Raw genomic sequence first — 14,642 nt, 5'->3', positions numbered from 1 at the left:
CATTGTTTTGACCAGTTTTACCCATTATGTTCATTCTACAGGCTGTGGGGACATCTAACCACAGACTTAGAACCATGTTATTCCCCGACCCATTTCCCGCTCTTTTCTATTACCTGTCACACGCAACTGGGGCACGTGATTCTACTCCAATCTACGTAAGATATGAACTTATACCTGTTATCGCTTATACCATAACGATATCAATTCAAGAAAACTTAGTCGAAGTCTTGTCTCTGACTCTTATTTAATGGTAAGATCATGATGACTGTGAACTTGTATGAAGCCGCACGCTCTAATTCCTTCTCTCGATTTGATGTCCTATTCGAAACACGACCCCTCAGTTTCCCGCCCTCACTCACGTCAATCCTTGTTTCTCCAATAATCATCATTATTTTATTGTTCTCTAATCAAACATCAAAGACTGTTAGTCAAACCATTGACTCAGGCAACGGCATGAAACTTTTATGCTATAGTCATATCATCTAATTGTTTTCAGAGGCGTGATTAAAATGCCAGAAGGAAAAAAAACATCACATCGCCGATCCACCGGACCATTTCCTCGCCAACTCAAATTTGGTAAACAACAAGAAATGTTTTCAACAACTTTGCAGTGCCATTTTCTTTTCTTCTGTTTTTATGGAACATTTGTCAAATTGTATATATTCGTCAATGTGTTGTCACGCCCGTTTCGTCACGTTCTCTCTTTCCTGTCAATTCACCACATTTTCCACATTATTTGTGAATATAATAGGAGGAAATGTGAGGAACTCGCGATGTGCTTATTGCAATGTTCAAACAGGATAATCTGCAAGCTCATTGCCGAATATTTTTTCCAAGTAAATTTAAGCAGTATCCCTTCTAAGAAAAATAATTTCAAGAGCCACTTAATATTTGTGACACACACGATTTTATGGCTATGTCCCATTGTTCATCTAGAACATTAAAGGGATGATATAGTTGTGGTTGCGATGGGGCTTCAGGTTTCCAACTTTTTTTGTGAGATAATGAGAAATCTTCATATTGAAGAAATTCTTCCGTCGAGTTGTTTTTAATTGCCCTAAATCGACATAAATAACTTAAAATATATTTACGTCGGTGGAGGACAACTTGTTAATCAGTCGCAATGAGAAACATCTTATGAAATACGAAAGAGCATACAATTCTAAGAGTAATTCAAAGTCTATTTGATGAAAATTGGTTTTAAAATGGCTGAGATATTCAGAAACAAAGCGGTCCTGATAAAAGGGATATCCATTTTTTTTTCAGGATCAATTCACTCTCTCTCGTTATACACACACACACACACACACACACACACATATATATATATATATATATATATATATACATGTATATGATTCATAACTTGCCTATTATAGTTATCTTGCTGTATGTCTGCTGTCTTTCTTTCTCGCTGTCTTCCCCCTCGTCTACATCCATCAAGAAATCTATACCATACATATTCATCGATCTGTCTCACCGAAGTTACCGTATAATGCTATCTCTCTATAATATTTCTCCATCTTTTGTATGTATGCCCTTGCTGTGGTACACGTGCTGTTACCAGGAAGGTTTTCTTGTTTAGTGGTTCGTTACATGCCGTTGCTTGGGCGAGAGGTGCGATTTCTGTGTGCAGAGAAAATGAGGGAGGCGTTAGCTCAGGCTTGATGGTACGTCCCCTCCTGACCAAACAAGTCTTGAAACATCGTCTACGAATCCAGTCACAAAGTTATAAAAAAGTAAGAGAGATAATCGAAAGGAAGGAAGTTGAAAGCAACCATCGAAGAGATCAACGTGAGACTGACGGATAACGCAATGTCTTTCCAAAGAGGATGGAGATCACATGATTAGCATGGTGGGTTATCCCTATGCATTTCGCTGCCGCACGTATGGATACATGCCTAGTCAATGAAGAGATTGACCAAAGACACGGTATGTGCAGGGCTGCCAACCTTGAGTGAGAGTTTGGCGTGAGACACTGCGAGGGAGCGGAGCGACCTCCTGGCTAGCATCTGGCGGCCTGCTGTGCGGCCGTACGTACGTACTACGTACACAGTCAGTGTATGTAAAGCGATGTAAAGCACAAGTCATAGCCATACATGTACTGTAATTTGCCAAAAGTACAAGCTACGCTCACGTGGTATAGGTAGAAGCCAATCGTAATCCAATAGCTCGTCTTTGCGCGCGAACCGAAAACGATTATTATTGGTTAAGCTTTACACCCGCGCTGGAAAATCTCGACATTTTAGGCTTGGGCATATCGATATTCGGAATATCAGAGAATTTACAGATATATTTATTTTTGTAGTCATGTACAGTCCATTTAGGGGGTTTAGCGTGAGATTTCGTTTCATTTAATAGATAATCAAGCAAAATATAGCCAAGATTAAAGGAGACCTCCGGATGATTTCCAGATTTTTACATGAAGATGTGTCAGCATCGTCAACGAATCTTACCGCGAGGTGGTTGCCGCCGTGTAACTAGGTGGTGATGCCTGTGATAATTCGGAATGTTGCAGTGACCCGCCCGGGGCCCAATGGCGTCTCTGTCAGGACCAAGCTGGAATGTAATCTTTCAGCCCATTTATCACTTTCATTTTGTTTTCTTGTTCTTTCTTCGATTTTTTTTTTTAAACCGAGTACCCACAGCAACATCCTGTAACCTCTCCCAACTCAAGCCGAAAATTAATCAGGCTTTTGAACGAGGTAACCTGCTTCTGTTCCCCGTGTTGTCCTTCCTCCCATGTCTACAAACACAAGGCACTCTGTAGGATTTGTACAGGAGTCATCACTCAAGCGCCCTGGGCGTTTCTCCGAGGTTGAGTGACAAAATACGAAAAAAAAAAGAGAGAAAGAGAGAAAGAGTTAAAATGGCTTCGGTTTCGGCCTCGATTTTGGAGCGATTTATCTTCTGGCTTTCTGAAAACGAAGGTCACTCTGTGTGGGCTTCTATAGGGAGACAAGACATACAAAGCACATTGCCTGTAGGTACTTGAATGTGTGCGCGCATAATTATGTCCGTACAATGTATTTACCTATAAGATGTACTTGAGTATGTGAGTTTCAAGATCATAGCCCATAAGAAGAATGTTAAAGGGATGGTGCAGTATTGGTGGAGATGAGGGTTAAACTTTTTGCGAGATATAAAAAAAAAACCTTATGAAATGTTAAAGAGCAAGCCATTATAAGAGGAAATCAAAGTTTATTTGATGAAAATCAGGTTTGAAATGGCTGAGATATCCAAAAACAAAGTAAAACAAAGCGATCCTTATAGAAGGTGGGTCCCACCTTTTATTAAGATCGCTTAATTTCAAAATTCCAAAAACCAACTCCCTTCAATATCAACACCCTTTCTTGTACGCTCCAACAGTTGCAGTCATACTACAACATAATACTATACGACTTCTACCACAATATCACAACTACTACCACCACAACCAATATTTCTCTCACCAGCCATAGGACTATAACCACTATCTCTACTGCTTCTATTCTACTACTACTACTACTATAACTATTGCTACTACCCGTAATACTAAATTCTACTTCTACAGATACTGGATGTGCAGTTTCCAGTTTTAGTTTTACCATCAGTATTATACATTTTCAAATAACACCATCACACAGTAACCACCGCTACTACACTGCAACTGTTTCTCTCCTTATTTTCTATCACCTTAATTTTTCGCAGCTCTCATTGATTTTTATCATCGTTTTTGCAGTTCCTTCAACTTTTGTTTTTTTTTTCTTTTTCAGCGTTAGCAATACTGTTGTTATTGCTTCACGTTCCACCACCAGCTACTGATACATATCTTGCCACAACTACTGCTTCTCCCTCTATCACCGGCATCATCTTCTAAAAGTGTAAAGTTTTGAGCCTTTCATATATAGCCATACAAGCAGCGGGCTGTGCAAATCTTATGAACGAGTTGTTCTTAAAGGGAAACTATTGTCGGCTTGTAGCGGAGCGTGGAGCCAGCAGGGGTAGGAGGAAAAGAAGAACATGAAGAAGAAGAAGATCGTGCAATCTTGCTCGGCCACTTAGTCGGTGACAGCTAAGATGGAAAGCACGTAGGAGCACGGTAAACACGGCGGCTGGAAGAGAGAGCGAGGGGAGACGCCGCTTATCGCCCTCAGTTTTTCCCCCTCTATCGTCTTCCTGTATCGCACAGCCCTTAAACGATGGCCTGCACGGGCATTCAAAGTGTATACTGCAAATGCATGCTCTTAAATCGTTTTAAGAGCCCCGCTTTAGTGTCTTTCCCCCCTCTTCTATTCAGGATATAGCTTCATTCTCTCTCATCCTTTCTCCCTGTTATCATGCCCTCACACAATTCCTTTCTCCCTTCGTCTGAGAGGGTAATAAAGATGATGAAGAGGCTATAAAGATGTATTCAAGAGATGATAAAGCGTTATTACTTTCGAAAAGATGGAGGAAAAACCGTGCCCTTCCAATGTCAGATGTGCTTTGTACGATCTGAAAGGATGTCTATCGCACTGAATTGAAAATAAAAACAACAAAACTAATTTTCCGGGTAAGAACCCCCTCCTTCAGTCACTGCCAGGAATAGTTTTCCATTTCCCATGCATTTTAAAAAGAATCTCCCCTCAGCTTTTCATTCATCCCTTTGGCTGACGTTGTAAGGGGGACTAATTGTTTAAAGAGTCAAACTGGAACCGATTCCTGACAAATAAATAATAGTGTTTTGGCTCTGGTTGTACGTATCAGCGCATCAGAGATATTGCAATCTACACTGTAAAAAAAAACATACAAATTAGTGTGTGTGTGTGTGTGTGTGTGTGTGTGTGTGTGTGTGTTGCGTGTGTGTGTGTGTTTTGGTGAATGTGTTGTATGGACCGTAAGGTTATGCGCATATCATAGACATATTCGTTTTGGGTGTTGCAGCAATAACTGGGGGCTTATAGTTTATTTATGGACTGACATTGCTATGCACCTGACTCTTTGCATAACCCATTGAATTATATGTTATTATTCTTTTGGAAATCCCCCCACACTTTATGGCCGAAATAAGTTATACAGTGTTTTAAAACCAAATAAAGGTATTAAAATATATTAACTAAACATGCAGCCTTGTTAGTTGCACTGACAATGATTTTGATTTTCTTTGATTGGAAATAAACTATGATTGATTGAACTTGAATGATTGAATCAACATTTCATTTTTTATTTTTAGATTCCTCCGGAGAGAATATATACTCTTTGTTCATGTCTCATAAATGTTTGGGTTTTTGTCCATGACAACAATCATTTAAACATTCCTATAATAATTTATCCTGATGTCCATTTGTCCCTTTTACATTCAGGCGCGAAGCAGCGGTGGAAATAGAAGGTAACTTCCTGGTCCGTATCGTGTACGACGATGTCCTCTCCTACGACCTGGTCGGAGCGGCGGTCAAAGTTCTTGGTACGTGCTCTATGTTGACGATGAAGATGACGATGATGATAAGATAAACTAAAACAGAAAAATATAATCACTATGTACATGAAAAAAAAAATAGTAACACTTTCATGATGGTGAGGGGCACTGCAGCAGGTTAAAGAAATACCGCCATAAACTCTTAATCTGGAGATCTCGAGTTCGAACCCCACCAGGGGTGAGAAAGTTTGCCTTCTCACTTCCAGTCTCTTGGCCACATGTTGTCATACATGATACAGGTTACACGACACTTCATTGGAATCACTATTGGCGCAGCCCTGTGAGAGAACAATACTAACACTGCATAATATGTAACTCTTTGTAAAGAAAACCATGTTATCGCTATTCGCATAATGATATTGTTGTATAGTCTACATCAGTGACTTTATTCCACAACCGCGGTTTTCAAGTCGAGGATGATTAGTCCAGTCTTGAATACTGTAATGAAATTCATAGAAGTGAAAGTCGACGAAGGAGTGACGCGCAAAACTATTGTGATAAATGCACTGATAGTCTCAAAAACGATGTTGACTTTTTTTTTTTTTGTAAATGGCAACAACTATGATACACGTGTCACTCTGAAATTTTTAAGGAGACATCTCCTAATAAAACAAACGGAACCCCCCTGCTCAGCTGTGAACAGCCTGCCATGGCTGTAGCCATTAGTCTAACTGAACAGATTACTAAAAATGTTCAATTACACACATTATTGTGAGCTGGGCGGTCACAATGGTCAGTTTGCTCACACCCCTCCCCCCCCCCCCCCACAGGGCCAAGAGCATCACAATTATTTTAGTTTAGTTTACTTTTGTTTGTTCTCCTGGTGATTTCACTATGCCCTATACAATGTTTCATAATCCTAGGGTAGAATAGAAAAGGAAATAATTTCGTGTTCATTATTGTTAAACTACATTTTCAGACATTTCAGAGGACAACGACCATGACGACGGACGATGTAATAACTTGTGGAGAATACAAATCGCTCGTTGGAACTCGAGGATGTTTGAAGCATCCTTTAGAATGAAGAAATGTGTCTTACTCGAAGTTGATAACATTGGCACGAAATCTGGAGGATTCAGACACTTATTCTCCAAAATTGCTCTTTATTATGTTATCGTATTCGTCTCATTTAACACGCGTATTTCCAAGCATGCAAATCTCCGATAAACAAACCACTCTCTGACTTTTTTAAAGATGTTCCCCCTTGATGAATAGCGTCTGCGACCGAATATGCTCCGACATATCGGATCTTTTTGGCAAATATGTCTATATCTCAGCAGCCTGAATTGAAATAGAAAAAAAGGAAAACTGCCATGCATTGCCAAACAAGAATTTTTACAAATGTTTCATGATGTTATGATCATGATCTAGAAAATGAGAACCATTACAAAACCAACCCCCCCCCCCAAAAAAAAAAAAAAAAACAGAAAGAAACGAACTCCCACTAATCCAACGTTCAAACTAAAACAAAATTTCTACAAATCTGTCAGGAGGATTATATCCGTCTGTTTATGTGTAATAACATCTCTTCTGGAGAGCTTGTCAACACGTTAGATCTCCCTTCTGTAGAATGCGCAGGGGTAGTAAATCCGACAGGCATCGCACAAAGTACAAGTCCATTTACCGCTGTTATTTGCTGCCGTAATACATAAATTGAGATCTCGTTGCTATAGTTTCCTACTTAACTATAGGGATTTGACGCTCTTATAGATAGCCATGGAAGATGCTGACAGGAAATCTCTCCCGAACAGTCCAACTGGTACTTTTATCCGTTTCGATTCTCCTAACCGAGCTCCTTCTTTTCTGCGAGTTGACGAGAGCGAAAGAGAGCAATGTGAGGGGAGGGGGGTAAGATAGCTGAGCCTTACTGAAATCCAGTTCATATCGGAATAAGAATACCATGAGTGTATGACAAGCAAATGTGACTGAACGGCACAAAAGAAAGCAACAACAACGAATGAACGAGTAGACAAAAAACATAACCACCAGGCTTAACATAGAGGCAATTTAGTAGGGTATATCCTTATTCCGCTCTTATGAGCTTTTTGGAAGGAACTTTTCCATCAAAGTACCACGCACTAGTATACTGACAGTACATACACAAGGTCAGACGCATTATTCCGCACATGAACAAAATTACAAGAATCATCATTACACAAGCACCATTGCAGGAGTTAAACTGCCGTTCAGTTTTAAATTCGTCCAATGTTTGATACCAAGCCTCATCAATAATCGCATCATTCTCCATTTATTGAATTTCCGAACGGTATAGATACACAATTATGATATTACATGACGTGCAAGACACTGGAAAGTGATACATGTAATGCTCTGTTACAAAACAAAAGTCTTCGTGAAATATTAGCGAACAAGGTATTGGTATCTGTTTTTATGTGGCCTGGAGATGCCGCTGGCACTATCATGGACGTAATTATGGCGCATCCAATAAAATGAAGGCTAGGAGGGGCTCAGCCATTATGTATTGACACGAGTAGGATGCCGCGCTTTTGAGCATTAGTCTGACGAGCAAGGCGTCACGTTCGAAGTTGATTTGCACTTTTCACGCCTAGCACACGGTATCCGGTTTATGTTACCTCTTAACCGCCATTTCCCGCGACAAATTTTGAATTGACAAAGAACTGACGCAACTACATGCAGGAAAATAGCTTCAATCTTCTTCTTCTTTTTTTTTAGACCAGTCCGTCATATATCAAATAAAGAAGAACTGTCATTATCTTCCACAGTGGAGTCTGCGTTGTCAAACTAGGTGATAAACGTGAAGTGCGGATGTCCTCCTCACTCTCTCAATTAAATTGATTATGAATGATCGCGCCTCTTCCTCTATCAAGGCTGGCGAGAACAGTAATAGGGCACGAAATGCTCGGTGGCGCCGATTCGCTCTGACTGACAGTCGTGCTTTTTTTCCCCACCAGAACTTCGCAATGTTTGCTTCATGCCGACCTCAAACGACGGGAATGGCGTTTTAGATTCGCCTTCCTATGTGGAACCATCATCCCGTCATACAGGAAAAGGCAAAGCCACATTAAGGCAGATGCAACCACCATTACCGACGATTGCCCAAATCAGTTCTGGTTCTGGGGAGAGACAGACCATTTTGGGGGACACAAACTGATAATCTGGGCTTGATACAAACAAATATCCCCATAGCAGGATGTAGGTAAAGAGACAGGTCATTCTCAAGCAATGACTCGGACCCTGGCTTAGGGTTAATGGAGGAGATTTAGTAAGAATTCAATCGGTGTAACAGTATATGATGGATGAAACGATTAGCTGATGACAGGATAGTAACACCTCTTAAACACCTTACTTTATTAGCCTGCGGTGATCAGTAATTCCCTCTTCCGCATCATCGTCTCTCCCTAACTGACGTGGTTACCTTAGCAACCATCAAACATGATCCGTGGGCGTGCAAAATCCAGAACACATTCGGATAAGATATCAATCCAAGTTTTCATTTACGCATGCCTTTGATGCACAGACGTCAAAGAACTTAACAGCTTCTCGGTTGGTCGATTCTTCAAACCCCAAAGGCGTTGGATCCACAAAAGTGCTACAGAAATAATGGGATACGAAATGTAGTGTGAAGCAAGTTTTAGGGCATCATCCACCATATCTTGATCCATGTGTCAACATAAATTTTATAAGTTTACGAACGCAAATGTTCTAGTGAAGAATATACTGTGCATCTTCCTGATCTCGTCGATAATCTCCGCAATTGATTCTGATTTATACTCATTCCGAACTTGTAACGCCTTCTTATATTTCCTTCTCCCATCCCACATAATCCTACTGCACGACCGTAAAATGATTTCTTTCACCAATTAAAGTAGGTTTCGAGTCAAAAGTGGGTGTGTAAGGTGGTGACATTTCCATTAAAAAATAAAGACGCTAATGACACACATGCAGATTGTAATGATGTTGATCTACATGGAAAATCAGTCACACAAATTTGAGTGCTTTTAGACCGCCTAATATTCCCTGTGACCAGAAGTTTTCTTTAAGAAGTAAATGGCAGGTGAGACTAGAGATTGATTCTGACTTGTCATTAATCACACTTGTGATCAACGTCACTCATCTTAAATTCTCTGCCTCGGATTTTAGCAGGAAAGGTGTTCTCGTTGATGAATGACGATGAATTCGTGATATGAAAGTCTATTGACACTGTTTTTTTCTGTCTTCTGTCCATTTTTAGGCATCAGCGCCAATGATTTGCTGGAGGCGTTCGGCAGAATGTTTTTCGAGTTCTGCGTCGAGTCTGGATACGATAAAATCCTCAACGTTCTCGGCTCCAACACGCGCCATTTCCTGCAGAACCTTGACGCCCTCCACGACCATCTGGCTTCCATCTACCCCGGTATGCGAGCACCCTCTTTCAGGTGCAGCACCCGTGAAAGTGATGGCGCCCTCGTGCTCCACTACTACTCCGAGCGACAGGGCCTGGAGCACATCGTCATCGGGTTGGTTCGCAGCGTTGCCAAGACGCTCCACGGCTCTGAAGTGGAAGTCGAGATCATCAAGAATAGAGGTGAAGACTGCGATCACGTCCAGTTCGCCATCATCGAAAAGAAGAAGACAGAACGCATGTCGACAGCTCTACACGACCAGCAGAGCCTGCTGACGCTTTCGAAGGAGCCCAAGATCAGTCCGTCATCCCTCTGCAGAATCCTGCCTTTCCATATCATGTTCAATGAGAAAATGGAGGTAGAGCAGGCCGGGAACTCTCTCCGGCGAGTCGTGACGGCAATCAGTAAACCAAACTGTCTCATCACAGATTTATTCCACATTGTGCGTCCTCACATGGATTTCACATTTAAGTCCATTCTCAGTCACGCCAACACCATCTACGTCCTGGAGACCAATCCTGGCGTGGTCTACTCCAAGAATCCCCGCAACGGATCCATACCTGCGCTCAAGCTCAAAGGTCAGATGCTGCACGTGCCCGAGTCCGGCGTGCTCCTCTATCTCTGCTCCCCTCATGTGATCAACCTGGACGAGCTGCGTCGACGCGAGCTGTACCTGAGTGACATCCCGCTGCACGACGCCACGCGGGATCTGGTACTCATCTCGGAGAGGTTCGAGGAGGAGTACAAGTTCACGCAGAAATTGGAGATCCTCACCGACAAGCTGCAGCAGACGTACCGTGAAATTGAGAACGAGAAAAAGAAGACGGACAGGTAACTTCCATCATCAAATACCCAATTCATGTCTTCATGAAATGTCCACATAGGAATTTATACCATCAGCATGCTTATTACGATGTGATTCGTTAAAAGTTGTACAGTATTTCTGTTACTTGCGTCAAGTAGTGCAGAGGCACGCTGAGTGTTCATGTCATAATTTTTCAGAAACAAGACTCTTCTCTTGTCATTTTTCAAGGACGGGATCGAGTATGGAGTTACTTCTCAGGATTGAATCTTTTTTGCGGCTAGGGCAAAATGTCTGATTAATGGAACTCTTCGTTCTCCTGTCCATAGATTGCTCTACTCCATTCTTCCACCATCCGTCGCCAACGAGCTCCGTCATCGACGGCCGGTACCGGCCAAGAAGTTCGAGTGCGTGACACTCATGTTCAGCGGCATCACCGGCTTCGGAGAATTCTGCAAGAAGTATTCGAGCGACGCCATGAAGATCGTGAACCTCCTCAACAGCGTCTACACGAAGTTCGACGTCCTCACCGAACGAAACCCCGATGTATACAAGGTAATTTGAGGGCAGCAGGACAGGTATTGTACATCCCATAGTACCCTCGGGAGGATTTAGCAACCATGCTGAAATTAGTATGATGTGTGAGCAGTACCAAGAGAGCGGTTAGTCCAATGCGGCTTAGTCATCAGTCTGTGTACATGTAATCGTGAATTTATCCGTTAATGCAATTACATCGTGGTAACTGAAGCCAGACAATCATCTTCACTTTAATAGGCTTTCATTACAACCTGTTTGTGTACGATTATTGTTTGTTGTTAATTTTTAATTTTCTGCAGTCTGACAGTGGTGCCTATCTGATCGCTTAAAATGGTCTCCCTCATCGAGTCTTGCGCAAGACATTTTATGGAGTGCTTTCAAAAAGGGAGTTCTGCCTTTTGTTAATAGAAGATCCTCTTAACCAACGACATGTCATTGACTTTATAATTTTATTATTACTTTTTATACTCATCGAACATCGATCAGAACGTACTGACTAAATCCCCTGACATTCTCACACAGGTGGAAACCGTCGGTGACAAGTATATGGCTGTGAGCGGCCTCCCCGTGCCCTGCGCGGACCACGCACGATGCATCGCCAGGATGGCACTGGACATGAAAGAGCTGTCCAAGGAAGTCATGATGGAAGGAGTTCCAATTGTTGTAAGGGTCACCACTGGTCACCATTGGTCACTGGTGTATTGTTCTCTTTCTCTGTGGTTATCTTCCTGTTTTATCCCCAATACACAACGGTACTGACTTTTCTTTTGACAAAGAATAATAAGAGTCGATATTGCGGCTATCGAGATTACTGCTTTAAGGAGGCAGAGGTGCATTTCGGTGTTACTTGACATTCATCCTGACTTCGTCTTGGTTCTTTTCCTTGCTTCTATCACCTTTCATAATCTCTCCTCTTCTTCTTCTTCTCTATTTTCATTCTTTCCGCTCGCATCACTCTTCGCATTGCTGCTTCTTCTTTGACGATTCCTTCTTGTTTCGTTTTTGCGCGTTCCGATTAGGTCTTCCTTTCGGCATCCATCTCGGTTTTTTTTATTTTTTTTTATTCCATCTTCCAGCATTCCCTCATCCATGGAAAGTCATTGCCATCCCAAAGCGTTCCGCCACATCCCCCACACCCTGTTCCTACATTTGGTTTGTGTCCAAATGAAAGTTGATTTCAAATACATCACAGTGATAATGAAAATATGAATGAAATGATTCCCTCATCCATGGAAAGTCATTTTCCTCGTAAAGCATTTCGCCACATCCCCCACACACTGTTCCTACATTTGGTTTGTGTCCAAATGAAAGTTGATTTCGAATACATCACAGTGATAATGAATCAAGCAGAAGGATTTAATAGCAGTACCGCTTACGCACTCAGCAGCTCGTGCACGTGGTTAATTCACTGGAGAATTTTATTACACTTGGCCATGCCCGAAAAGTCCAAATTGCCCGGAGAAGAATCTTCTGGCGTATTTTTCTCATAATCCCCACATGCACATCTTAAGCCCAAAACTTAAAGACGAACCCCTTGGCTTGAAGCTCCCTCATGAGTTGCCCCCCCCCCCCCCCCCCATAACAGATTTATACTGTAAATGTTCATGTTGACAATGACGATAATCCGTCTTTCTAGTACAGAAAATTAACGAAATCACGGTCTTACTTAGCGTTGTTTACATTCTTCTGTTATTCGTCGGCAGATTACCATAGTGATAGGAAAAACATCATACTTAATAAGAACTGCCGTAAAATCTGCTTACCTCCATATAAAGATGCGTGTCATCTCGTTGAACATGGAAATGGCCGATACCATCCGGCTTGTCGAGATGGTGGTCGTAAAGTCGTCTAAGTTTCACGGTGGCACGACGCGACGCATCCGCATCCTCAAGGTTTTGTCAGTGATGAATGTAGCGAACATAATTTACCTCAGGATCCACGACGAAGCAAAGACACAATATTCCTGTCGTGGCAGAAAGTATGCCAGCGTCCCAAACACGCTACTATAATTAGAACATGGAAGCATTGGGCTTACATGGCGGTGTCTGAGAGCCGTTAATTCATTTTTATAGGTTCCTTGTGTACTCTCTACTATCATTTATACATAAGAGAGAGTACGTGCCATCAATTTCGTCATAGGCCGTGTGGTATAAGCTTTTCTGTCGTAAACCTACCGCCTATACACTAATCACTAATGGCATACGCTACTGTGTACGCTATTACTTTTGCTATATATTATATTCTACTCATACATTGACATATACCGAATTTGTGATCTATACACATGCAGAAGACGAGGCGGAACAGTAAAATGTGAGCGTGGGAACTGAATTCAGGACTGAAAGTGATAGAATCGATTCCAGTGTTTAGGCCGTCCGAGATTTAATGCCTTAATCCATACCATTCTCCTCATCTCGAGAAAGATGAACATCGGGAAAACTTGTATTCTTTAAAGCTCATGAACAAATGCGACAAATTCTTACATAGTGATGATCATTGAAATGTTTAGGTATTGTCACCTCATCGTGGATGTATTGGTTCAATGACAGATGCACCTGAGTAAGCGCGTCGGTTGAGAAATGGGCGTTAAGTTGTCACTATGGCCATAGCGTTCGAGGCACCTCAACGCTCTTTTCAAACTCAAGTGACGCATCTTCGTTTGATTTGGCCATGAAACACCAATATCAATCATCGGGCCGTGAAGCATTAGATATCACAATCTTTATTCAGGAATCCTGTCATGATTTATGAATTTGTTACGTAAGTGCCCATCATTAAAGTCAGAGCAAGTTAGATGCATCCTAAAGTATTGGGAAGCCATATCGTAGTCTTGTTGCTTATATATCATGATAGAGAATTTCAAATACACAAGCAACGCCCTGTACATTGCAAGGCTCGCTCGGGACAAGATGACAGATTTCCAGGCCTTGGTAAGATGTCATGTTATGTGGCTTAAAAACAAAAACAAAAACAAAACAAACCAAGTCTTCGGAAATGTTGCAAAACGGTGGTTTACTTTTGCTCATATGGCCTTCAGTCCGTCCACGCCCCCCCCCCCAAAAAAAAATGATTACCTTCTCGATGTACATATACCCCCTCTATTGCTATGACGATCGTTCATTCTTTATTCTCGTGCAGATTACGATTGGTATCCACAGCGGGGAGGTGGTGACTGGGGTGGTGGGCCATCGCATGCCACGCTACTGTCTCTTCGGCAACACCGTCAACCTCACGAGTAGGACGGAGACGACAGGTGTCAATGACAAGATCAACGTGTCTGAAAACGCCTACGAGTAAGCAGAAGTGGTCTTCTCCCTTGCAGAAAAAAAAGAAATATGAAAATTACAGCTATTATCATACTTCACATTATGATATGCTTTTCTCGTCTTCTTTAATGTGGTATAATGTGCTTACTTTGACAATGATGGTTAATCATCTATAGACAATCGATCGAGATTTATGTCTTTCATTATTGAAACTGGTATTATTATTATTATTATCA

At 41.7% G+C, this 14,642-nt stretch overlaps 1 protein-coding gene across 1 annotated transcript in view; it reads left to right on the top strand.

Annotated features, from left to right (window-relative positions):
• The window catches only part of LOC140235046 (guanylate cyclase soluble subunit beta-1-like), a 53,204-nt gene that overhangs the window by 38,175 nt on the left and 387 nt on the right, over window positions 1-14,642 (top strand). The window contains exons 3-7 of the mRNA XM_072315083.1: window positions 5,325-5,425; window positions 9,651-10,632; window positions 10,933-11,158; window positions 11,663-11,803; window positions 14,279-14,433. Coding sequence (XP_072171184.1) covers window positions 5,325-5,425; window positions 9,651-10,632; window positions 10,933-11,158; window positions 11,663-11,803; window positions 14,279-14,433 — 1,605 coding nt within the window. The remainder of the gene's footprint in view (window positions 1-5,324; window positions 5,426-9,650; window positions 10,633-10,932; window positions 11,159-11,662; window positions 11,804-14,278; window positions 14,434-14,642) is intronic.

This window comes from Diadema setosum, chromosome 11, assembly GCF_964275005.1.
Source record: "Diadema setosum chromosome 11, eeDiaSeto1, whole genome shotgun sequence".
NCBI classification, from domain to species: Eukaryota; Metazoa; Echinodermata; class Echinoidea; order Diadematoida; family Diadematidae; genus Diadema; species Diadema setosum.
Note: the sequence above shows the minus strand (reverse complement) of the source record. Positions and strands in the feature narration are given on the sequence as shown.